This window comes from Diabrotica virgifera, chromosome 6 (assembly GCF_917563875.1).
Source record: "Diabrotica virgifera virgifera chromosome 6, PGI_DIABVI_V3a".
NCBI lineage: Eukaryota > Metazoa > Arthropoda > Insecta > Coleoptera > Chrysomelidae > Diabrotica > Diabrotica virgifera.
Window position 1 is genome coordinate 939,817 of NC_065448.1, and position 27,116 is coordinate 966,932.

Genomic DNA, 27,116 nt, shown 5'->3' on the forward strand with positions numbered 1-27,116 from the left:
TAAACATAACCTCAACACTGTTTACGTTCTAATCATTGCATTAAATTAACTCACCTGGGCCAGAACGAATACAAATCTCTTAATTGGCACGTTTCTTTAACTAAATACCTAAATGAAAAGTCTTATTTTGTCACACAAACCACGTAAACAATCACACCGTGTTTAACATTATAAACAAAATTCACCCTCATCTATGACAATATGACAAAATTGTTTGGAGCCAAATATAAGCTCCTCCCAATTTTGTGACGTCAAGACTCAGGATGTCCATTGGATAGCAACAAAAGATGCAAATATCTGGAGGAGGCCTTGAGGCCTATGTTCAACAATGGAAAAATTAGGCCTGATTGATGATGTAAACAACTTATACAGAAATATTAAAACATTTACAACTAAGGTCCGCTTGCCACTATGCTAAATTTAGTACTGAAATTAGTACTAAAAATATTGTATCTACAAATTAGATGCGCGCGCCGATTTAGTACTAAAAATTAAAACATGTTCTAATTTCTTGTACTGAAATTGACACAATATTAAAAAGTGAGGTTGTATTGTATATTAGGTACTTTTGTTTTGTTTATAGGTACATAATAATAATAGTGATTTCAACTTTCAACATGTGGAGAAAAAGGCAGATTGAAACATTAATAGAGTTTTACAAATCGAATCAATGATCAATGTTTGTATGTGCCAAAGCACCCTCTCTATAAGAATAGGAACGCACGAATTAAAGTTTTGGAAGAAATAAAGGCAGAATTAGCCAAACTAGGTGTGGATATATCTCTAATAGCAGAAATAAAAGCAAAGTTTGCCAGTTTTGCAAAAATACTTCTTCCAATCTTTTATTGTTAATAAGTTAATGGCTTGCAACTTGCAATCTCAATTAGTAAAGCTCCTATCCAGGTAATACTATATTATTAATCTATGCTCCTATCTATGAACCTTGAGTAAAGCTCATGTAAATTTAGTAGGTAGAGCGCATGCCTATATTATGCTGATTACAATTCGGATAGTTGCAAACACAAACTTGGCACAAACTGACTTTTTCATACTAAATCGACTCGCGCAACTAACCAATATTTTTAGTACTGAAATCAGTACTGAAATTAGTATAATCAAATGGCAAACGGGTCTTAATCTTCATTGAACTTAGTTAAATGAACCATGTACAGAGAATGTTATTCTCGCGAATTTCTTTCTGTTTCAAACAGCACGCCACTGGAAGAATTAGCCAACTGTCAGTCAAAAAGCATGTGCTTGTCGTATTTCTTTCCTTGTCTTAAGAAAACTACAATATAAAATTAAAATTTAAAGCTACAAAAAATTGTCAACAAGTTAAATCACGCTCGTGTACCTAGATTAGATAGGAGGAGTTAGGATTCTAACTTTTTAAAATCCAACCATAAAGAGTTACGAAATTATTCTACTTTTATTTTATTTTAATTTCATTATAATGCCAAAAGCTGTGGCGCCAAAAAAGAAGGCTGCAAAAGGATACGCATTAGCGGAGTCTTTACCAGTAGGCGAAGTCCTTCAAGATATTTCCAAAAATCAATGGAAGTTGGGGCCTGTTGTAGGCCATGGTGGCTTTGGGGCTATATATTCAGCCCGCCCAGCTGCCGATAATGGTACCAAGTATCCCTACGTTGTGAAAATAGTGAGTATAATTTGATTAAGTAATATTTAATATCATTCTTCTTGAAATACCTTTTTTAGCAGCCCCTTCCGGTCCAGTCATGGACATAAGCGTCCCCTTGTGTTTTGCATATTCGCCTGTCAGTTTCATCCTGCCTTTTCATCTTTTAATGTCTTCGATCTATTTTTCTTGCCATCTTCCTGTGCCTCATTTACAGCTTTTGGTCGCCATTGTGTTATTCTCTCTTGAAATACCATTACAATATATTCATTAATTCCAGTATTCGTAACCTAAGTTTAATTAGTCATTCCTATTCTAAAAGTTTATCTACCAGTAGCTTAGATTAGCATATTATCTATTTGTACTATATGCTCTGATTGTTTGACTCCAATTGACTACTAAAATCATAATAAAGACGTCATTCAACAAACGAAGACACGTTGAATGTTACAAGGAACACTTCCAAATCATGATTTACAAAGTTTATACAGTCGTTGATTTGATGAACTCCTCTGATTAGAAAGAGACTTCCTATCCTACCTAATAGCCTCAGTTCTCTCTGTCCCAATCTTCAGAGCGTAGTCTAAGTATTATGTGTCTAGGTTTGTATATGAAGTATGAAGACATCATGCACTCTTGTCAGCAGTAACGGTATGATGTTTTTAGGCATCATCAGCATTCAATGGGTGAAAATAAATAAAATAAATAATGAGATTCGATATACAGTAGACTCCCTCTTAATCGGCCACCTCGGAATCAGAGCCTGGCCAGTTAATCCGATGTGCAGGCATTTTCATGAGAAAAATCAAGTACATACATACATATCACCTGGTGAGAACAATACGTTTGTTCAGAACCAGGTGAACCATCAAAATATTTGACAAATTCACAATACAATAAAGACATGATATTGCACATAAAAGAGGGTATATTTAGATGTCGGTTGATGGACTTACTCAAAAACGTTGATTTTCGGGTTTCGCCACTATTGTTCTCACTAGGGGATATATCAAAGACATGTACAGGAAGGTGTATATTAATAAAGATCACGGAGTAAACAGTTAAAAAATACTATTTATTTCTATGGATGTATATATTTAAATATTTTACAAACTTGTTTTAAAAAAATCGAAAAAACAGAATTGACAACTGGGGGCGAGAGACGATTATCAAGCGCCGAGGTATGCAAAACAATAGGAAGGGAGAGTGGCGGCCGGTTAATGCGGGATCAGTTAAGAGGGAGTCTACTGTATTTAGATAATATATATTATATAGGGTGTCAATTTAAAAAGTTGCCACCCCTATAATTTGGTCCCTATATAAAATCTAAAAATATACAAAAACACGTCAAATTTATTTGTGAGGGGGACATTTTATACATTAGTTTTCAACTAAATTACACTAACCCTTTAGCGGGGGCGGACACTACCCCCAAAATCTTTAATGGAAAGGGGGCTTGAGTGATACCTCATTTTAATGGTCGTTCGATTACCTTTTCAAAAATACCACATACATTATATTTCTTTTCAGTAATTTTAATTTTTTTATAATTAATTTTAATAATTAAATAGAACTCCAAAAATTTTTTTGGAGTATTGCACTCCAAATTTAATTTTTTTTGGGGTGTTGAAGTATTTAGAGTATTTTTTTGAAGTATTTTTGGAAAAATCAAGTAAAACCGTAAAGATATTAAGTATAGAGTTCAGAACTCCAAAATTTTTTAGAGTATTGAGTCCAAGATTTTTCCAAAAGTACTGAAAAGAAATATAAGGCATGTGGTATTTTTGAAAAGGTAATTTAATGACCTTCAAAATGAGGTATCACTCAACCCCCCTTTCCATTAAAGATCTTGGGGGTTGTGTCTGCCCCCACTATAGGGTTGATGTAATTTAGTTGAAAACTGGGCTACAAAATGTCCCCCTCACAATATTTCACAGTTTTTGCATATTTTTAGATTTTCTATAGGGACCAAATTATAGGGGGTGGCAACTTTTTAAATTGACACACTGTATACAGGGTGAGGCAAATAAAGGGCCTATTAGAAATATCTCGAGAACTAAAGGCAACAGAATCATGAAAATTGGAATAAAGGGGTTTTGAAGGATGATCTATTAAATGAAAATATTTTCATCTCTGCAACTTCCGGTTATACCGGAAGTCACTTATAACTTCGTTTTTTTAAATGGGACACCCTGTATATTTTTACATTTTTGGATTCTATTCGATGTCTTATTTCTTAAAGTATGAGGTTTTGTAATATTATACAGGGTATTTTAAAAGATAATTACGTTTTTTTATTAATTTCGTAGCAAAATTAACACCCTGTAGAATTGTAGTAGTTTGACATCTAAAACTCTACTTACGTTCAAATGATTTTTAATATACTATACTATTGTTAAGAATCATTAGTATAGCTAAATTTTTAATTTTAGTATACAGGGTTGGTCGAAACTCAGAATGAGTATTTTCTGAGTTTTCTTAAATGGAACACCCTGTATTTTAGGATTGTATTGAAATGATATTTTATGGTACTTTTTTATTTCTTAAGCATTCCCTATACCTAACTGCTTTAATTTGTGCCTAATTGTTAATCGCACCAACAATCTTAACTACGTAGGTATTTTGATAGATAAACCATTATTGGTAACTTTAAGGACCAGTCTGGATTAATATGTATATATTTCTGAAAAATTATTTGGGATTGAGTATTTTCACGGCCAACCTAATAAAATTTTATGTATTTTTTGGTGCAATTAATGTTTAGCTTGAATCACCAATAACTCACAAATTAAAGCAGTTAGGTATAGGGAATGCTTAAGAAATAAAAAAGTACCATAAAATATCATTTCACTACAATACTAAAATACAGGGTGTTCCATTTAAGAAAACTCAAAAAATACTCATTCTGAGTTTCGACCAACCCTGTATACTAAAATTAAAAATTTAGCTAGACTAATGATTCTTAACAATAGTAGAGTATATTAAAAATCATTTGAACGTAAGTAGAGTTTTAGATGTCAAACTACTACAATTCTACAGGGTGTTAATTTTGCTACGAAATTAATAAAAAAACGTAATTATCTTTTAAAATACCCTGTATAATATTACAAAACCTCATATTTTAAGAAAGAAGACATCGAAGAGAATCCAAAAATGTAAAAATATACAGGGTGTCCCATTTAAAAAAACGAAGTTATAAGCAACTTCCGGTATAACCGGAAGTTGCAAAGAGATAAAAATATTTTCAATTAATAGATCATCCTTCAAAACCTCTTTATTCCAATTTTCATGATTCTGTTGCCTTTAGTTCTCGAGATATTTCTAATAGGCCAGTTACCTGCCTCACCCTATATAGCACCTTTCTTTAAATTTTAGGAACCACATTCAAATGGACCCTTATTTGTGGAGATGCATTTTTATATGAGAAATGCTAAACAAGTAGATGGTGAGTTTTTTTTGACATTTCTTTATATTATGTATGCAGTGGGTTTGATAGGAATTTACCTCATACTCTGGGCTAATTAGCAAAATTCATGGAAAAGTTATTTACCAGCAATTTTATTGCTGGAATCGAATTATAAGATCCTATATATTAATAATATAGGTATGCAAAGTCCGCAGATAGTGTGCTACTTTTTTTATAAACAAAATTGCGTCGACAAATCGTATTTTTTTCAATTATTGCTCTATAACTTTGAAGATTTTAACTTTACAACAAAAACACTCAAATAAAAATTCACCGCAATTAAATTCTGCATAGAGATATGCTTTTCACGATTTGCTCCGACGAAAATTTTCCTCGGAAAATGCGGGTTTTCCTAACAAAAACTCTAATTTTCAAATAAAGTTTTAGGTAAGTAATTATTAATCAATAATTAAATAACTTAGTGACATCAAATCTTTCTTGGTATAGATTGTAATTCCAGAAGCCGGTGAAAATTAAACGAATATTTTAGCAACAATTCAATTGTTAATTAACAAATTACGATCGCAATAATAACCAAAATAATCATGATACATTCATCAAACTTTTAAAGATTATAAAGTTGAGATGCTTATTTAACATTTTATCGACAAAATATAAATTTTTCTTTTTTTTGCATAATCTTTAAATTTTGAAAAAAAAATAGTTATAATACGCTAGTCTAATTAGTAAAGTACAAAGAAAAGTTATTTACCAGCAATTTTATTGCTGGAATCAAATTTTAAGATCCTATTTATTATTAGTATAGGTATGCAAAGTCCGCAGATAGTGTGCTACTTTTTTTATAAACAAAATGGCGCCGACAAATCGTACTTTTTTCAATTATTGCTCTATAACTCCGAAGATTTTAATTTTACACCAAAAACACTCAAATAAAAATTCACCCCAATTTAATTCTACATAGAAGCATGTTTTTCCGGATTTGCTCCGACGAAAATTTTCCTCGGAAAATGTGGGTTTTCCCAACAAAATCTCGAATTTTCAAATAATTTTTTTGGGCCAGTAATTATTTATCAATAATTATATAGCTTGGTGAAATAAATGCTTTCTTGGTATAGATTATAAATTCAGAAGCCGGTGAAAATGAAACGAATATTTTAGCAACAATTCAATTCTTAATTAACAATTTACAGTCGCAATAACAACCAAAATAATCATTAGACATTGATCAAACTTAGAAAGATTATAAAGGTGTGATGTCTATTTAATATTTTGTCGACAAAATATAATTTTTTCATTTTTTTGCATAATCTTTAAATATTTAAAAAAAATTGTTATAAACAAATTAACATTTCTCAGAAATTGTTTATTATATTCTAATTTTAAAAAACACTTAAAATGCGTATTTCATAGGTCTTGAAAATGAATGCTTTAAGAAAGCATTTTGCAATCCAACCATTTGCAAAAAAGTTATGAAACAGCAAAGTAAATATACGTTTTCTCCGTTGTTTATAATTTGTTTTAATTGTTTCAAAGCTTAAAAGTGAGTCTATGGTACAATCTAATTACTCACAAAGAATGTCAAAAATTAGTGCAATGGTTATATTTTAATCAAAGATTAAAAATACTTTTTTTGTAATTTTTAGCGCAAAAGTAGGCCTGATACAGAGTCGGAGCTAAAATGTTCACTCGAAGCGACTGACACGCAGCATAGGTAGTGTATTAAAAGTGTACGTTGCGCGGCCGATCGTCGCTCCGAGTGAAAATTATAGCTACAGTACTGTATTACTCTACTTTCGCGCGTGTAAATTACAAAAAAATATATTTTTAATCTTCAATTAAAATATAACCATTAAACTGAAAATCGTTATTTTTTTGTAAATATTTAGCTTGTACTTTAAACTCACTTCTACGCTTTGAAAGAATTAAAAAAAATTATAAATACCGTAGTAATCGTATGTTTACTTTGCTGTTTCATAACTTTTTTGCAAATGGCTGCAAAAAAGTTTTAATGCATTCATTTTCAAGATATTTGAAATGTGCATTTTAGCTATTTTTTAAAATTATAATAAAATAGAGACTTTTTGAGAAACGTTAATTTGTTTATAACTATTTTCTTTAAACATTTAAAGATTATGCAAAAAAATTAAAAAATAATATTTCGTCGACAAAATATTAAATAGGCATCTCGTCTTTATAAGATTTCAAAGTTTGATCAGTGTATCATAATTATTTTGGTTATTATTGCGACCGTAAATTATTAATTAACAATTGAATTGTTGCTAAAATATTCGTTTAATTTTCACCAGCTTCTGGAACTGTAATCTAAACCAAGAAGGGTTTTAAGTCACCAAATTATTTAATTATTGGTAGATAATTATTTATCTAAAACTTTATTTGAAAATTAAAGATTTTGGTGGGAAAACCCGCGTTTTCCGAGGAAAATTTTCGTCGGAGCAGATCGAGAAAAACACGTCTCTATGCAGAATTTAATCACGGTGAATTTTTATTTGAGTGTTTTTGTTGTAAAGTCAAAATCTTCGGAGTTATAGAGCAATAATTGAAAAAAAACACGATTTTCGGGCGCCATTTTGTTTATAAAAAAAGTAGCACACTATCTGAGGACTTTGCATATAGTATTTTTACTACAAAAACGTTATTACGTAGGTCAAAATTTTTGACGTAAGAGAACTGTCAAAACATTAGAATGTGACTTTTCATTATTGCCGTATTTATAATAAACATAGCAATAATGAAAAGTCACATTCTAATGTTTTGACAGTTCTCTTACGTCAAAAATTTTGACCTACGTAATAACGTTTTTGTAGTACAAATACTATACCTATATTATTAATATATAGGATCTTATAATTCGATTCCAACAATAAAATTGCTGGTAAATAACTTTTCCCAAAAATGGCCTATTCTCCAATAATCAGCCCAGACTACTCATTGATTTTTCGACATGTCTCTCTTAACACATCGGACGCTTCTCTAATTTAAACACACAGTTAAACACACGATGATCTCGTTCAAACTGTCTCATAGAAAATATCTAAAATATCACCAGATTTGTGTATGTGCTTAACGAAGGCTCTCTTAAATTGTGACACATATTGTATAAAAAATTGAGACATTGTTTAAACAAAGGCTCTCTAAAATTTGCATGCTGCATAAACAGACAGAAGAAAACATATCCACAGATTGTTAAACTAAATCTGGACAACCTGAAAAATCCAGGTAATAAGAAAGTGGCTGTGAGATGAATTGAATATAGAACTCCTAGAACAGGGAGAGAAAGCAATAGAAGAAAAATGAATAGAATGTATGAATGTAAGCAAGATAAGTTAATGAATGAGAGTGAGAGAGAGAAAGAGAGAGAGAGAGAGAGAGAGAGAGAGAAAGAAAAAGAGAGACAGGGATAGAGAGAGAGAGAGAAGGTACTGATACTGTAAACAGTAGAGGCTGTTTTTTTTCAGTGCAAACACAATAATTGTATATTTATAACTACTCAATTTTGTTATTTCAGTGGAGGATTTTAAGAAGAAAATGGGGCTAAAAACCTTAGGAATGCCAATATACATAGGATCCGGGTCACATGAATACCGTGGAGATAAATATAGATTCATTGTAATGGAGCAATTCGGTAAGGATTTGTGGAAGACATTTTTGGAGAATAAACGAGTGTTTCCAGCCTCTACAGTATTTAAAATATCCCTGCAAATGGTAAGTAACTGGATGTTTCTTTTAATATTTCTGCAAATAAGACTTCTTCTTCCGGTGATGTGTCTGTATTCAGATGTTGGCTGTCATCATGTTTCCAAGTTCCTGAACCCTACCTCTATCGGCTGCTGCGTGAAATAATTCTTCTACTGTGGTTCCACACCATTATCTAGTATATCAGTGGCGACGCGTGATTTTTTCTGAAGTGTTACCAAAACCAGATGCAAAAAATCTTATTTAAAAAAATGAAGATATGGCTAAATGTATATATACACTCACCGGCACAAAATTCCGCCACCCAAAATTTTTGATTAAGTTTGACAATCTATAACTTTATTATTTGTACTTAGATTTTAAAGATTCTTGCACGAGTTTGTAGGTACATGTATTGATGTCAATTGCTATTATTCCGGTAACAAAATTTTTTTGCTTAGATGGCATTATACGGGGGTGAATGTAAGCGTTGTTTTTTCTCCTAACTTTAAAAAATTCTGTGGAAAAATTGGAGGGCTGATTTTGTTTCATACTCTTTTTGTATTATCCTGGAGATATCACTAAGGTCTTGTTTTTTGAATTATCTGAATATCTCTTTTCTTGTAAGAGCTGTAATTAAAAACACTGCTTTGAAGGTTTATTTAATTAAAAATATCAAACGCACTAAAATTAACAAAACAAAACAAATTTAACAACAAAACAAAACAATTCAATAGTGGTTATGTCCACCTCTTGCAGCAATGACTGCTCGCAATCTGTTTAGCATCTAACAAATATGTGTTTTCCTTGCCTGGGGAATAGCCTGATATTCCTCTACCAGGGCCATAACTGTACCAAATTTTCTGGAGGCCTAGGATAACGGCAAATAGCTTTTTTTATTCATCCCATAAATGCTCAATATGATTGAGATCTGGGCTGCATGCGGGCCATTCTAATCTTACCAATCCAACCTCAATTGTATGAGTCAATCAGTGTTTTTATTTACAAAAAATGGTACAGCTCTTACAAGAAAAAAGATATTCTGATAATTCAAAAAACAAAATGTTGGTGATGCCTCCGGGAAAATATGACAGGACTATGAAACAAAATCAGCTATTCCATTTTTCCACAGAATTTTTTAAAATTAGGAGAAAATACAACGCTTCCTTTCACCCCTGTACAATGACATGCAAGCAAAATTTTTTATTACCGGAATAATACCAAACAATATGAATACATGTACCTACAAACTGGTGTAAGAATCTTGAAAATCGGAGCACAAATAATAAAGTTATAAATTGTCAAACTTAATCAAAAATTTTGGGTGGCGGAATTTTGTGCCGGTAAGTGTAGCTTCAATAATATAATTTTGTATATCACTTGAAACTCTCGAAAAAACAGATGTTTCTAGATGTTGACAAAATTTTTGATCATTTTTGGCAATTAATGTTAACAATTCCCTGCCTGGATTGTCCGAGTCGTCGCACTCAAAATGACCACGAAACGCTAGTTCTTGTCTGGCCCAAAAACATACAGTATCTATTATAAGTGTGTTAAGATATACCTATCTATTTTTTTAACAAACTCATTATGTTTAGCAATATTTGCTTTAAAAGCTTGGTTAAGAGAACTTTTGATTTTTGTTTTGCCAAACTGAATCAAGGTCCGGTCCTGAACATGGTAACACAAACTGTGTTTACATTTCAGTCCCAAAAAATCATCTTCTTTCAAGTAGTTTATATCCAAATAAACTTGAAAATAAGCAAAAAGTAATAGTATATAGTGCAGTTACCTTACGGAATAAACCAGTGAGTTTTTATTATTTATTTATTCAAAACATTACAAAGCATACCGTTTGTAAGGTTAAGTGACGGCCGAAAGGCCAGTTCTCGGAACTAGTTCTGGTTCTGAAACTGGTTTATAATTACTAATGAGTATACCAAATGATACCAGATCCGACCTAACTAATTTGTCAACAATCATGACTGAAGATCATCAACAACCTCAAAACAAAACCTCATATTCAACTGTGCTTAACAATGCTTCTTCAATTCAATTTCCTTCAAAGCTGCAAGCAATTTTATTTAATTCGCTACCTGATACTAAAATAGAAGAGTACTTAATAGCACTTGGTGAAGTTGTTCATCCACGGAATATTTTATTTTCATCAAGGCTATCAAATAACAGAATATGTATTTATCTCTCCAGCGAATCCCTGGTGGAAAAATTTATGTCCGGTCCAGCAGAAATAACAATTAAAGGCGAAAATCTAAAAGCACGAAAATTGATAACTCCAAACGAAAGACTGTTACTATCGGGTGTTTGCCCTTCTATTCCACATATTCTAATAGAGAATGAGTTAACCAAATTTGGTCTTAAATTAATGTCACCTTTAACCTTCCTTAGAATCGGTAGTCAACTTCCAGAATTTCAACACGTCCTCAGTTTTAGAAGACAAACTTATATTCAACCACTTGTAGATATAGACCTTCCCTCTTCTTTCTTAATGACATATGATCAAACTTCGTATCGCATATATTTAAGTTTAGATAAACCTTCATGTTTTATCTGTAAGAACACAGGTCACGTTGCAGCAAATTGTTCAAATCATAATCAACAAAATGATTCCTCTCATATCCAACACCAACCGCAACAACCAATACAACAACAACCAATGCAACAACAACCAATGCAACAACAACCAATACAACAACAACCAATACAACAACAACCAATACAACCACAACCAATACAACAACAACCAATACAACAACAACCACAAGAATCCCCCAAGTCTATTCCATCACCCCTAGAAATGGAACCAAATCATCCAGTCAGTAATTCTAGTGCCGAACCTTCACTTAACCAACAAACAGATACTAATTTAATGCCCCCCGTATTAATTATGGAAACTAATTGTATATCTAAGGATCAGTCAACGACCAATAAGAGAACAATTTCGGAAATTAATACTACTCCATCTCCCACTGAAGAATTAAATAAAGAATTTAAAGTACCAACACAAACCAAAAAGAAACAAAAAAAAGCAAACTGAATCTACCAGATCAATTCAGGAAATAATGATGCCAACAAAAACAGTATTTCACGATACGTCAAATAATTTTAACTTAACATATGAACAAACACTTGACTTTTTTGAAAATTATACTAGCTCGACTGATCCCATTAGTTTATTACAAACATACACAACGGATATACCCAACTTTATTTACATGTTAACAACAATTAAGCCATATTTTACAGAAAAAAGCATGAAAACTAAATGCACTAAATTAATAAACAAAATCGAAAAAATGCTAGACGATCCCGCTTATCAAGATAGTGATTGTTCGACAAATTCAGCTCCAGAAATAAACTAAAATCTTCGAACCGATACTACAATGGAATGTTAACGGGTTTTATCCCCGTTTAGAAATGCTTAAACATTTATGTTCAATAATCTCACCATCAATAATATGTTTACAAGAAACAAACTTTAAAGGATATCATAGTTATGACATGAAGAATTATTCTTGTTTCCATAAAAACCGAGACAACTCAAATATCGCTAGTGGAGGAGTTGTTACGTATGTTAACAAAAAATATGAATCAGAAGCATTAGTAATCAATAGTAATTTAGAAGTAGTAGGAGTATCAGTGTCCTTTCCACAAAAAATGAATATCTGTAATATTTATATTCCACCTGACTTACCTATCACAGAAGCAGATATTTCAGATGTATTAGATCAGATTCCCACTCCCAGAATAATCGTTGGTGATTTTAACAGCCATAATCCAATATGGGGATCTCTTGGAATAAATTCCAAGGGCAAAATTTTAGAAAACATAATTACCTCAAAAAACCTAAACGTACTGAATGATGGACAATCAACAAGATATAATATTCATACAGGTACTTCATCAGCTATCGACCTGTCATTATGTGATCCTGTACTGTCAGCAAAGTTTTCATGGGATGTAATTCCGTTTTTATTTGGAAGTGATCATTATCCTATTAAAGTCTCTTTTAACAGTAATTATGAAGATACTAATACAACCCCAATTCCAAAATGGAATCTAAAGAAAGCCGATTGGTATTTATTCAAAAAGTATATTCAACAGAACTGCCATAGCTTAAAAGAAGTCACCGAAAATCATCATATAGATGAACTTTTGAATTCGTTTATATCATTAATCCATCTTGCCGGTGAAAATCATATAGGTAAAACACAAACTCTACATAAAAGAAATTCATTACCATGGTGGAACGCAGAGTGTACTGATATAATAAAGAAATATAAAAAATCCTTTAACAAATTGAAACGTCACAAAACACTTGAAAATACTATAGAATATAAGAAGTTACGGGCTCAAGCTAGATATATAACTAAAAAGAACAGAAAAAAATCTTGGCAAGAATTTATGTCCTCTATTAATTCCACTATGCCTATAAGCACCGTATGGGAAAAAGTTAGAAAAATATCTGGAAGTAATACCTATAAAAAGATTCCATTTCTATGCAATAACAAACAGATAGTAACATCTAATAACGAAATAGCAGATTTATTAGCAAAACAATTTGAAATGAACTCCAGCAATAACAACTTTTCTAAAGAATTTATCAATACCAAGATGATTTCGGAAAATAAATTAATAGATTTTAATTGCATTGAAGATAATCCTCTTAATATAACATTTACCATGGAAGAGCTTAATCACTCTTTAAGTACCAGCAAAAAATCGGCGCCAGGACCAGACGATATTCCTGTTAGTTTCTTACAAAATCTACCAGATAATGGAAAACAATATCTTCTTAACCTATACAACAGAATTTGGACTAATAATGAGTTTCCCACAAAATGGACGCAGGCGATAATAGTTCCATTACTAAAACCAAATAAACCACGAACTGATCCCGAATCCTATAGGCCAATTTCGCTTACCAACACAATGTGTAAAATCTTGGAAAAAATGGTGAATAATAGACTAAGGTGGTTTTTGGAAAATAATAAATTAATAATCAATGAACAAAGCGGCTTTCGCAGGAACAGATCCACTATAGATAATTTAATTGACCTAGAATCCGAGATAAATGAATCGTTTGCAATTGGACAGGAATGTCTTGCGGTTTTTTTCGATATAACAAAAGCGTTTGACATGGCTTGGAGATACGACATTCTTAACACACTAAGTCAGTGGGGCGTCAAAGGTAACATGCTATATTTCATTCAAAATTTTCTTAGTAAGAGACAATTTAAGGTTAAGATAAATGGTACACTATCCAGCACTAAAGACCAAACAAATGGAACACCTCAAGGATCTGTTATTAGTTCAACACTATTCTTAGTAGCAATAAACAAAATCTTAGAAAACTTTCCACAACTTGTTAAAGCGAGATTATACGCTGACGATTTAGTTATATATTCAAGAGGAAAAAATATTCTTTCTATACAGAAAAATTTACAATGTGCATTAAATCACCTTGAAAACTGGTCGAAAGCTGTAGGATTGCAATTCTCTACAACCAAAACTAAATGTATTTTATTTTCAAAAAAACGGCAGTCTACAACTCCAGATCTTCAGTTATATGGAAACAACTTAACTTTTGTGGAACACTTAAAATTTCTAGGAATGATCTTTGATAAAAAACTATCTTGGAAGTACCACATTATGCACATTAAACAATCCTGTCAATCTGGTCTCAATTTAATGCGTACACTGTGCAATCGTAATTGGGGTTCAGATTGTAAAAGTTTGATTCTTATTTACAAATCTCTAGTACGATCCAAACTCGATTATGGATCAATTGTATACTCATCTGCAAAGAAGACACTTCTTGCTCAACTAGAAGTCATACAAAATACAGCATTAAGAATAGCCACAGGAGCATTCTGTACTAGCCCCATTAATAGTTTACAATGTTTAACCGGAGAACCACCTTTAAATTTCCGAAGAATGTACTTGTCATTAGCCTACGCATCATCCATATATGCAATAGAATCGCATCCCACTTTCCACCACACTATTGCAGAACGTTTCAAAGAAACTTATGTAAATAAAAAAAGAACTAACCCCCCCTTTTACGAGAGAATCAGAAAATATCTCTCTCTCAATAATATTCAATTCCCAAAATTTTTTAATCAGACAAATACAGTTACTCCTCCGCCCTGGACCTTTCCTCCTGCAATATGTGATCTAACTCTTTCTAAATACAATAAGCTTGATACCCCCCATGCAACAATTAATCAATCTTTTCTCAACATACTTGCTTCTTTCCCAGATCATTGTTATATTTATACAGATTCATCTAAGACTGCTGATGGTGTGGGATCGGCAGTTGTAGATTCAAACACTATATTACAATTTAAATTATCTTCCACTTGCAGTATTTACTCTGGAGAACTATATTCAATTCTGCAAGCCCTCATTCACATTTGTACTCAAAAAATTCCAAAATCTGTCATAATTACCGACTCACTCAGTGCATTACATACGATAGAACAGTTATATACAAGTAATCCTATAAGTATTTTAATAAAAGAACAATTACATTTACTGAAGAACATGATGCAGCAAGTAAGCTTTATATGGGTTCCATCACACATTGGACTTCAAGGAAACGAAAAAGCAGATTTCCATGCCAGAGAAGCAATACACAGTGCGTCTTCAGTGTTAGTGAACTTAGTGCCTGTTTCCGATTACAAACCATTCCTTAAAGAAAAAGTGTTAAACAAATGGGAAAACGAATGGAATCTTTCACAATCATCTCTACACACAATAAAGCCCTCAATTGAACCTTGGTGTGAGATAGACCTAAATCGCCAGCTGTTTGTGAAGCTAAATCGTTTACGCATAGGGCATAGCAGACTTACTCACAGCTACCTAATCTCTAAGTCAAATCGCCCTATTTGTGACCTGTGTAATTGCGACATCAATGTAACACATATATTAATAGAGTGTCCTAAATATCTTAATGAAAGACAAAAACACTCCATACCTCTCAATATAAAAGCAGTCTTAGGATTACACTGTAAGCTTACACATTTGTTTAATTATTTGAAAGACATTAATGTTTTAAGCAAACTATAACCACTGTTAACATTTTATAATTCTTAATTTGTAAATTATATTGTTACCTAAATGTGAACTTATGTAATAGTCAAAATGTTATTAGATTTAAGTAACCATGTATTAATGACAGTACAGCTAATAACCCAAAGTGGTTGATGCTGATAATAAAATAAAAAAAAAAAAAAAACTGAATCAAATTGGGTATACATCTTACATGTAGATAACGGAGAAATTTCATGTCTCCTTTTTAAAAATCTAACACTATTTAAATCGTGAACCTGGTCCACCCATTTTTCTGTAGAAACCAGAAGACATGGCCAACAATACAGTATATTTTTCTTGCAACGATAATATAACCAAGGATTTTCACTGTACCAACTAAAATATCGAACTACTTTTGTTGATTCCTTTTTTAAATGGTTTAAAATAGGTCTTTCATTTTTATTCTCATTTTTTTCTTCAAAATTATACAAGAATTACTTTTCAAGTAGTTGATCGATTAAGAAGCAACACTCATCCATGGCTAACTGCACGCACACTTTTTAATGGTACTGTCACCAATTTTAAATCTGGTAACAGCACTAGCCGGTCCCGAGCGCTAGCGTGGGTATATAACCATTGTAACCAGAAATGAGTCTGGTAGCAGAGCATAATAAAGTTCAACTGAGTTAGTTACTATTACCACATAATATAATAATATCTTTCTATTGGTAAAAATATTGGTAAATAGAATTATTCATCGTCATAAAATATTTACTTGCAAGATTTTTAACTGTTACCAATGGCAACAATGGTTACATGGACGCTTCGCCAGTGTCTAATATTACTCAACAGAGCCTATTTCACTTCAAATCGGGCCCGAGGCACTACACAATTTTCGGGCCCCTAAATATGATTTAATAATAATAATATCGAACTTTTTTCAATGTATTAATTATTTAAGTAATAGAAATTAAATAATAAAAATTAAATAATAGAAATTTAAGTAAATATAGTTGCACAAGAAAATAAAATTTTTATTAACAATAAATAAAATTTATATTTAAACAATTAAACATTGTTTAAGGGAACAGGCGCAAACTTTCGGCTTCAATGCTATTTAAATGCATTCGTTTTTTTCGAAGCCTGAGAAAACTAATAAGTATTTTTGAAAAATTTAAACGCAGAATGAAAGATTACGTTACTACCGAGGGCCGAAAGTCCCTGAAATCTTCGATAATGTTTATTTTAATAAGTTGCAGGGGTGAAAAAAGAGAAAACTGAGTGTGATTTTTAATTTTAAATACATATCTTATTCAAAAGAAACTTTTTATTTATTCTAAGGGACATTCGGCCCTTGGTAATAATGTAATCTTTCATTGTGCGTCTAATTTTTTTTTAATATTTATTAGTTTTTTGAGGATTCGAAAAAATGAATGCATTTAAAGAGCATTGAAGCCGAAAGTTTGTGCCTATCCACTTAATTATAACTCTTATGGTTATCTTACTAAGGAAGTAAAACTTCACTTGTAGGTAGATGGTATATAAATTATGGTTATCATTTGGTTATCTTATGGTTATCATTTATCATTGCCTGTTTGTAAAATGAAAGAATTTTGAAAATTTGTTTTGTTATTGTAATAAACATGTTTTGTTTGGTGATCTTTCCGGGCCCCATACAAATACGGGCCCGAGGCAGGTGCCTCATGGGCCTAGTGGTAAAATAGACCCTGTTACTCAACCATCTCTTTCTACCAATTCATCTCTTTCCCTCCACTTTTCCTTGTACTTATTATAAGGCCAAGTAGATGGTATTTAGGTCCTCTAATTATATGGCCAAAATATTCTGTTTTCCTCCTCTTTATGATGTTTATGAGCAGACAGTCTGAATTCATCATTTGAAGAACATCTTCATTGGAAGTGTGCGAAATCCACGATATCTATGATATCGAACTAAGACTATAGTTCCTCATTAAGTCAATACAGTATATATTGACTTATTGTAGATTGTTAAGCATTTAAGATTGTTCCATTTCAAAGATAATATAAACAATCTCTTGAATTATCAATTGCGTTTTTAATTTAAATTTTTTGATTTTTAGTTAGACGTTCTAGAGTACATTCATAGCAAAGGCTTTGTTCACGCAGATCTCAAAGGAGCCAACATTTTAATGGGTGTAACTAAAGAGACTGCGAATAAACAGATGTACCTGATAGATTTCGGTCTAGCCACCAAATACTATGATCAAGCCGATTTTAAACCAAATCCCAAGAAGGCCCATGATGGTACCATAGAATATTTAAGCAGAGATGCTCATCAAGGAGGTATGTTTTTTATTTCTTTATGATTTGGCTTTTGATTCTCGATGAAATAATCGTTTGTTGAACTCATCCCTTAAAATGAGCTATGATAATTATATTACATTTCATTAAATTTTAGTTCAGACCAGACGCGGAGATCTAGAAATTCTTGCCTATAACATCATCCAATGGCTGGGGTGCACTCTCCCATGGGAAAAGAATTTGAAAGATCCTAACAACGTTCACAAATCCAAAGAGGAATATATGTCAGACATTCCAAAATTCATGAAAACGTGCTTCACAAGTGGATCTCCACCTGGTGGGTACAATATAAAATAGTAGATGGAGTGTTATAATATAAAAATAATAGTGAAATATTTAGAACTGTACTTATAGGGTTAAAGTTGGTTCCTCACTGTTTTTTTATATAATTACGGTACATGAACGGTACTTACTGTATAATAAATGTTGTATTCGTTTCTTTTTCAGCTCCCTTAGTTACATTTTTGAAGTATTTGTTAACCCTAAAACACAATTCTAGCCCAGACTATAAAAAAATTAGAAGTATTTTGTCAAGCGGTCTGGATAAGGGTGACAGCGTTGGAAAACCTTTCAACTTTTCCGTTAGTAAAGCTTCTAATAAAACACCCTCCAAAACGCCTACTAAGAGGAAAGGCAAAGGTATTTCTATTGTTACTTCTAAAAGAAGATCTGCAAGAAATAACGCAGATTCTACTTTAGAAGAAGAAACTGTTGATGAAGAGGAAGATAGTTCAGGTAAATTGGACGCTATAACATTTTCTGTTCTGTTCTAATTGTGAAAATTTTTCTTCAGGTGATATCCTTGAAGAAGTTAACTCCAAGAAAACATCTTCAAAGAAAACATCATCCAAAGCTGCTACTAAAAGGAAAGGCCAAGGTGTTTCTGCTGTTAGTCCGAAAAGAAGATATGCAAGGAATGGTGATGGAGATTCTACTCTAGATGAAGAGGAAAATGTGGATGAAGAAGAAGATAGTTCAGGTAAAGCCAATTTGAGCTGTACAATTTTGTGTTCTGTTCTTATGATAACTAAAAAAATGATTTTATTAACGTTTCGACGCCCAAATCGGATGTCGTTGTCAACATTTTGTGGCTTATTTCCCATTTAGAATAGTTTATTACAAAAATGCCACAAGGAAATAGCTTCAGAACATCATATCATGTTTCCCTTTTACCAACTTCCCAATCGCCTTTTCTTCTTGTCATATACCGATTGAGAAATTTCTCATGGTTGGTATGGGCCTTTAATGAGATCGACAAAGAGACATGTATTTATTATACCTTTAAAACGGGCTAGAAGATATACGCCGGCGAAGCGAGGTAGCGCCAACAACCCACTTCGTGTCGTAGGTAGGGCTTTCTCAGCACAGCGTTGCCAAAGTAGATTTAAAAAAGAAAATAACAAAGTAGAAAAAATTATAATATTTAACTTTTTGTAAACGAATAAAATAAACAAATTATTTAAAAGAAAATAACTTAAGTAAAAAAATATTGTTTTCACCCATTTTAAAAAAAGTGAGTGAAAAAAAAAGGTTGAATTATATTTCAACGTTTTCACATTTTTTTTAAAATGGGTGAAAACAATATTTTTTTACTTAAGTTTTTTTCTTTTAAATAATTTGTTTATTATATTCGTTTACAAAAAGTTAAATATTATAATTTTTTCTACTTTGTTATTTTCTTTTTTAAATCTACTTTGGCAACGCTGTGCTGAGAAAGCCCTACCTACGACACGAAGTGGGTTGTTGGCGCTACCTCGCTTCGCCGGCGTATATCTTCTAGCCCGTTTTAAAGGTATAATAAATACATGTCTCTTTGTCGCTCTCATTAAAGGCCCATACCAACCATGAGAAATTTCTCAATCGGTATATCTTCTTCAGGGAGGACTCTTTTTTCCATCGCTGTTATTATTTGTCGGTTCCACTGTAATCTAGTACGTCCTCTTTTCTTCCCTGTATTTGGTTTTTATTACCAAGTTATTAGCGGTTTTCCTGTATTGTCCATTCTTCCCAAATGTCTAGAGTAATTCTCGTCTTTCTATTTCATCACTTAGTGTCTCTTTCACATCCATTAGGTCTCTACGTTCATTTCTCACTTTGTCCATTTGTGTTAATCTGCAGCTTGTTCAAATCATCATTTCCATTGCATTTATTCTGTTTTCACTTATTTTATTTGTCTCTGACGTCTCTGAGTCATACATTGTTTTTTGATTGATTGATTCGACCGTTACTTGATGGAAGTTCATTTTATCTAACAATAAAACACTGAAAACGTTTGTTTTCTATACTTCCACAAAATTTATTATAACTATGTGACTACAGCTGTTTCGGCAGAGTGCCTTTCTCAAGTGATTTAGATTACTATGGGTTTGCCTTTTTTAAGTCTAACTGAAGAGGTTGAGGAGTGGGGAGCTGTTTGTCTCGAGTTGGTCATTCAGAATTATATTTGTATTTTTTAATTTATTAATTTCCATAGATTCTAATAAAGATAGCTTAAGGCATTGAATTTGAAACTCTTCATTAAAAGAATGATTATGATCTAGAAGGTGAAGTGCGTATGTAGAAGTGTCTGTTTTTCTATTGTTGAAAGCCCTTTTGTGTTCTGCTATAAGTTTGTCAAAGGTTCTGCCAGTTTGACCGATGGTAAGTTTTCGGACAGTCACCACAAGTTAGTTTGTAGACACCAATCTGTAGTTGTTTTCTCTTTCGGCTCTTATTGTTCTTAATATATTTGCTTAAGTTGTTGTTAGTTCTGAAAGCTGGTGTTATTCCTTTCTTTTTTAAGTATCTGGCTATTTTTGTTGTTATCTTGCCAGTATATGTGATAAAGCAGGAGGTACTGGGTTTTTTCGGTGGTGGTGGACAGACCAGCACCAGGGTAGATTATGGGCAATCATCTAAGCCCATTGCTATCAGATATATTTATGAACAAGCTTGAAACAACAATAATTTCTAAAAATCTCGTATTTAAACAGTTCTTATATTGGTGGAGATACGTGGATGATATACTAGTATGATTTACAGGAACAAACAGGCAACTTGACCAATTTCTATCATACATTAATTCACTTCATAGTAATATTGAGTTTACAATAGAAACAGAACAGAATAAGTCCATAAACTTTCTAGATGTAACAATTACCAGACTACACAACAAACATGAGTTCTCCATATATCATAAACCTACCCATACTGACATAACTATACACAATTCATCATCCCACCCTACACAACACAAATTAGCAGCCTACCATAGCATGATACAAAGAACCCAGTACCTTCTGCTCTATCACATATACTGGCAAGATAACAACAAAAATAGCCAGATACATAAAAAAGAAAGGAATAACATCAGCTTTCAGAACTAACAACAACTTAAGCAAATATATTAAGAACAATAAGAGCCGAAAGAGAAAACAACTACAGAGTGGTGTCTACAAACTAACTTGTGGCGACTGTCCGAAAACTTACATCGGTCAAACTGGCAGAACCTTTGACAAACGGATAGCAGAACACAAAAGGGCTTTCAACAATAGAAAAACAGACACTTCTACATACGCACTTCACCTTCTAGATTCTAGATCATAATCATTCCTTTAATGAAGAGTTTCAAATTCTGCATATTCAAAATAAAGGCCTTGAGCTATCTTTATTAGAATCCATAGAAATTAATAAACTGAAAAATACAGATATAATTCTGAATGACCAACTCGAGACAAACAGCTCCCCACTCCTCAACCTCTTCAGTTAAAGACTTTAAAAAGACACATAGTAAACTAAATTACTTGAGAAAGGCACTCTGTCGAAACAGTTGTAGTCACATAGTTATAATAAATTTTGTGGAAGTATAGAAAACAAACGTTTACATTGTTTTTAAAATATATCCGGTAATTTTGTCCTTCCAATGGCTTTTTCTGCTGCTAGGGGTATTCAGTTTTTCATGTTTTCATATAGTTCTTCATTTGATATTCCTTTTATATCTTTCGTTTTTGATGATAGTCTCAATGAATAAAGAAAAACGATCAACTCATCATTTAGTTTAGCTCTTTATCCAAAAAGGGTACTTTTTTGATTTTATGTTTTTACGCTCATTACATTTTCTTTTTATTAGACTATTGTGATTTTTATTTCTTATGACTATTCTTGATTTCACCAAATGGTGGTGTGATCCACAGGTGAGGTGGCTTCTCTATGTACTTTCGTTTCTTCAACCTTGATCATTTACTGTTTTCTAACAATTAAAAAGTCTCTAAATTGTTGATATTTTATTAAGAACTGGTTTTGTATATGTATATTTATGTATCTCTTTATTTTTAAAGAAACCATTACACATTCTTAACGAGTACTAGTCACATAGGTCAATCAGTCTCATTCATAACACTTTCTCCATATGGACCTACTATTTTGTTACCATCCTTTCTTCCAGTTCTTGCATTTGGGCCTCCCATCAATATAATTTCTTTCCTGTGTTCTGTTCTAATTGTAAAAATATACCTTTAGGTGATATCATTGAAGACAGCTTCATTGAAGACAGCTTCATTGAAGACTCCAAGAAGACAACTTCAAAGAAATTACCATCCAAGTCACCTACAAAAAGGAATGACAGGGGTGTTACCTCGAGAAAAAGATATGATGCAGATTCAACGCTAGAAGCAGACTATCATGTTGATGAAGAGGAAGATAGTCAAGGTAAAGCACATTTAACATTGAAACATTATCGGTCCTTATTGTTAATATAATGTATATATGTTGTTAGATGATTGGGCCGAAGAACTGGATTCATCCGTTAATAAAGTGTCGTCAAAGAAAAGTCCTTCAAAGAAATATCCTAAGAAAACCGTCCCCAAGTCGCCCACAAACAAAAAGACTAACGGAATTTCTGAGGTCTTACCGAGAAAAAGGTCTACAAGAAGCGAAGACCTAGATTCAACTCTAGAAGAGAAAGAAAACTGGGATGAAGACGAAAGTAGTACAGGTGCGTTTTTCACATACAATGCTAGCCAAAGTCCTCTCTTTTTCTTCTTCTTACGTTGCCGTATCCTTAAGGACGTTGGCCATTACATTTGCCCATTTAATCTTACTTGCAGCCGTCCTGAATAGATGGAGGTCATTTCGTCCATTGTCGTAGGTTTTTAAGCCAAGAGTTGCGTCTTCTTCCTGGTCCTCTTTTGCTATTGCGTCTCCCCTCTGTCCCTCGAATTTTTTGAATTGTTATACTTATAATAGTGAAATTTCGAGGGAGGAAATAAAGGGACGTAATCATATGTCGTATTCTTGTGGTATTCTTTTTCTCATGATCATCTTTCAGTGCGTCACAGTTTTTCGATTTCTTTCTAACGCATTAAATTGTATGTGACAGAAAAAAAAGGCACGTCCGTGATTACAGACATTTACAAAATTTATTCTAGTTATTCTAGTTGTCGATAGATGGCGCCATAATAAAAAATATATTTTTTTTAATTAGATAATATTACAAATATAATCTGTATAATTTTTGAAGTCGAACGGGAGATTAATAACCACCCAGGCAACCAAATAACGTTTATAAAACGTTGAAAAAACGTCATAATTATCACCAAACGACGTCAGTTTATCACGTTTTTTCGACGTCGAAGATCACGTGAATATATCCCACCATAAGTCACGTCATTTTTATCACGTTTTAAATACGTAATATGAAAAACGTAGTTTTTACGTCGATTTTGCGTCGTTTTTTAGATTTAATTTTCATTTTATGGTTTTAGAAATACACAATAATTGAATGGGTCCACCACATGGTTTGTTTTTGAGAAGTCAAAGAAAAAGTTTTATATTGTGATAATGGTGAGGTTATACATTTTAAAGGTGAGTAATACAGTTTGTATTTTGTATTTAAAAACTGTATTACTACCCTTAAAATGTATAAACTCACCATCATCACAATATTACAACTTTTTCTTTGACTTCTCAAAAACAAACCATGTGGCATTTACAACGTTATTCGGCAGGCCCATTCAATTATTCGTATGGGCATTGTTAGTATTGCAATTTTTCCATTTAAGTAAAACCAAATGGAAGGCTTGTTAAAATGCATAGAATTACAATATCCTCAATGCAACATATATAACATACATAGAATTTTCACTTTTTATATTATAAGTATTTACTGTGTCAAAAGTGAAACAACATATAAACTAATAAATAATTTATTAACAAATTAAACATTTAAGTCACAATGTAATAACAAACTTAAGTTTAAACCATTTAAGTTATATAATATATATAATTATTATAATTATACCACACACTTTAAAGGTACGATTCCGACAACGACTGCAGATGGCAATTACAGTTGTCACCATGACAGACGTCATTATTTTGCACTAATAATTTGCATAATTATTAGCAACTGATGTTCTGCCAGACAGCAGTTGCAGTCACATCAGTTGCAGTCAGATGTCGGAATCAGTCTCATACAGATAAATAATGCAAAGTAGTAACGTCCATAACGCCGAGAACTGCAACTGATGTTTGCAGTTGCTGTCTGCAGTCGTTATCGGAATCGTACCTTTAGTCAAAAATGAATACATACAAATAAGACCCAATATATTGAATTTCAATGAAAACTATCTGCTTTATATTTATAAATTTTAAAGAAGACGATTGAATGATAAAAAATAGGACAAAACTATAATAGTCTGTGTTCTCACATATATTTCCATACTCTTATAATCCTCAAAATGATTTCAAATAATTATTACAAATTTTTGCATACAAAAAGATCCACAGACACCTGAAAAATATATTTTTTGATTAGGGGACTGTAATGACCAAATTAAAATGATAAAAACAATTTACATGTGATATCTGATAATACACACTTAAAAGACTAATAGGGCTTTTTATCGACTGTCATTTGTTTCGAGCATCTGTCATGTGTCACATAATATTAATATATAGTATTTTTACTACAAAAACGTTATTACGTAGGTCAAAATTTTTGACGTAAGAGAACTGTCAAAACATTAGAATGTGACTTTTCATTATTGCCGTGTTTATAATAAACATAGCAATAATGAAAAGTCACATTCTAATGTTTTGACAGTTCTCTTACGTCAAAAATTTTGACCTACGTAATAACGTTTTTGTAGTAAAAATACTATATCTACGCCATATGTCTTTGGTGTGTATCATTGGTATATACCAATAACGTATGACATAGATATAATATTAATATTATGTGACACATGACAGAAGCTCGAAACAAATGACTGTGAATGAAAAGCCCTATACATAAATACTCATGATGAAGAAGTACATTATAATTAAAAATGACTAACGATTTTCATATCGCTGCAACATGAAGCCAAAGCCGTCTTATATTTCAGTTCGTTTAGAGAGCGCAACAAGCACTCTGACCGAACAGCTTGAAAACTCATTAGTTTTTCACCAGAGAATATACATAGCTGTAACATCTGTACATGCACTGGGTTCTTCTTCTTCTGTCTTGCTGTGGGCATACTCAGCTGCAAATAAGATTGCTGCAATATGGCTGCAAACTTCACTATTACCGGCAATACACATACAATGTGCATTTGCTATGCCATTGGAACTGGCTATCACCCAAGCATCTAGTGGTTTAGCATTAGCTTTTTGGGAATTCTTCACCTAAAAAAAATATTTTATCTTTGTGGGAATGCTTCAACTACAAAAATTTATTTTCATTAGAGTATTTGCGTTCTTTACAATGATTGAGAATATTTTAAAATCAGACATTCATATAATATAATTTTAGAACAAACGATCATGACTGTTTATTATTCTCTTTTCTATCATAGCAATTACATGTCGTCGACCTAATCTGTAAACTGTGTAACTCCATTTATCCAAATTTTACAGAGGCACAAAAAATTATTTCTCTAAATATTACTAATGCGAATACTACGTATATCCCATTTTAAAAGATAGAATGCTAAAATGGAATATTTTATAGATAGGTACTAACATTTGTACCTATATTGTTTAATGAGTGTATTAATATTATTTACCACCAACTCTTTCTTGAAAATATCACTTTCTAAACAGTGAGGTCAATCGTGTGCTATGACAAACTGGGGAGTTACATATTTTTCGTACTAAATTTGCTGCAAGGGAGATCGGTGTATACGAAGATGTCACTATTTACTCTTCTGGTAAAAATATGCATGTGCATCCTTTTTTAAACGAGTAGGGATTTTTTCAAATAAATGGCAGTAATAACTCAGTTTCAGAGAAATATGGAGTTACACAATTTACAAATTAGGACGACAATATGTCTGGTTTCATACAGATATATAAACGTAAATAAATCTAATATTTAAAACCCATTTATCCGAAAGACACTAATGCCCGGTTGCACCAACATATCTTAAGCTTAAGACGAGAATAACATAAGAATTAAAATAATATAATTATAATATATTATAATAAAAATATCATAATATAGTAATAGATATAATTGATAATGAGGTAAGAATCGAAAATTATGGTGCAACGTAAGTGATACTCGAGGAGGCCCTATCTATAAGTACAGCTTAGCTAAGGAGCTTAAGATCTGTTGGTGCAACCAGGCATAATACTGTTATCCATATATTTTTTAATGGTGAATAAATAAAATAAAGACTTACCTTTCCAACAATAATATAGAAATCATCAAAACATCAAATGTTTCAAAACAAATCCAGTTGTGAAGGCTTTTATGTGTCTGAAGGCTTTTGTATGCTTTCATTTGCTGCTTAAAGTAGTAACTGTGAGACTCTAATACCAGTCTATCTATAATAGCATTATAACAGTAATTGATGGAATGCACTGTAAAATCAAATTCTGATGACTGAATTGTATATGGATCTAAATCTCCAATTATTTTCAGCTTCAATGAATATCTAAAACAATAAAAGAAATAATGTTATTGCTTGCAAAATTCATCATTATTGATAAATATCAGGGAAAAAT

At 32.0% G+C, this 27,116-nt stretch overlaps 1 protein-coding gene across 1 annotated transcript in view; it reads left to right on the plus strand.

The window, feature by feature from the left end:
- Positions 1 to 1,278: 1,278 nt before the first annotated feature.
- Positions 1,279 to 27,116, plus strand: part of LOC114330568 (serine/threonine-protein kinase VRK1) — a 31,564-nt gene continuing 5,726 nt past the window's right edge. Inside the window, exons 1-9 of the mRNA XM_028279960.2 lie at positions 1,279 to 1,657; positions 5,012 to 5,081; positions 8,590 to 8,786; positions 17,909 to 18,131; positions 18,247 to 18,426; positions 18,597 to 18,884; positions 18,943 to 19,128; positions 22,647 to 22,835; positions 22,903 to 23,121. Coding sequence (XP_028135761.2) covers positions 1,454 to 1,657; positions 5,012 to 5,081; positions 8,590 to 8,786; positions 17,909 to 18,131; positions 18,247 to 18,426; positions 18,597 to 18,884; positions 18,943 to 19,128; positions 22,647 to 22,835; positions 22,903 to 23,121 — 1,756 coding nt within the window. The 5' untranslated portion in view covers positions 1,279 to 1,453. The remainder of the gene's footprint in view (positions 1,658 to 5,011; positions 5,082 to 8,589; positions 8,787 to 17,908; positions 18,132 to 18,246; positions 18,427 to 18,596; positions 18,885 to 18,942; positions 19,129 to 22,646; positions 22,836 to 22,902; positions 23,122 to 27,116) is intronic.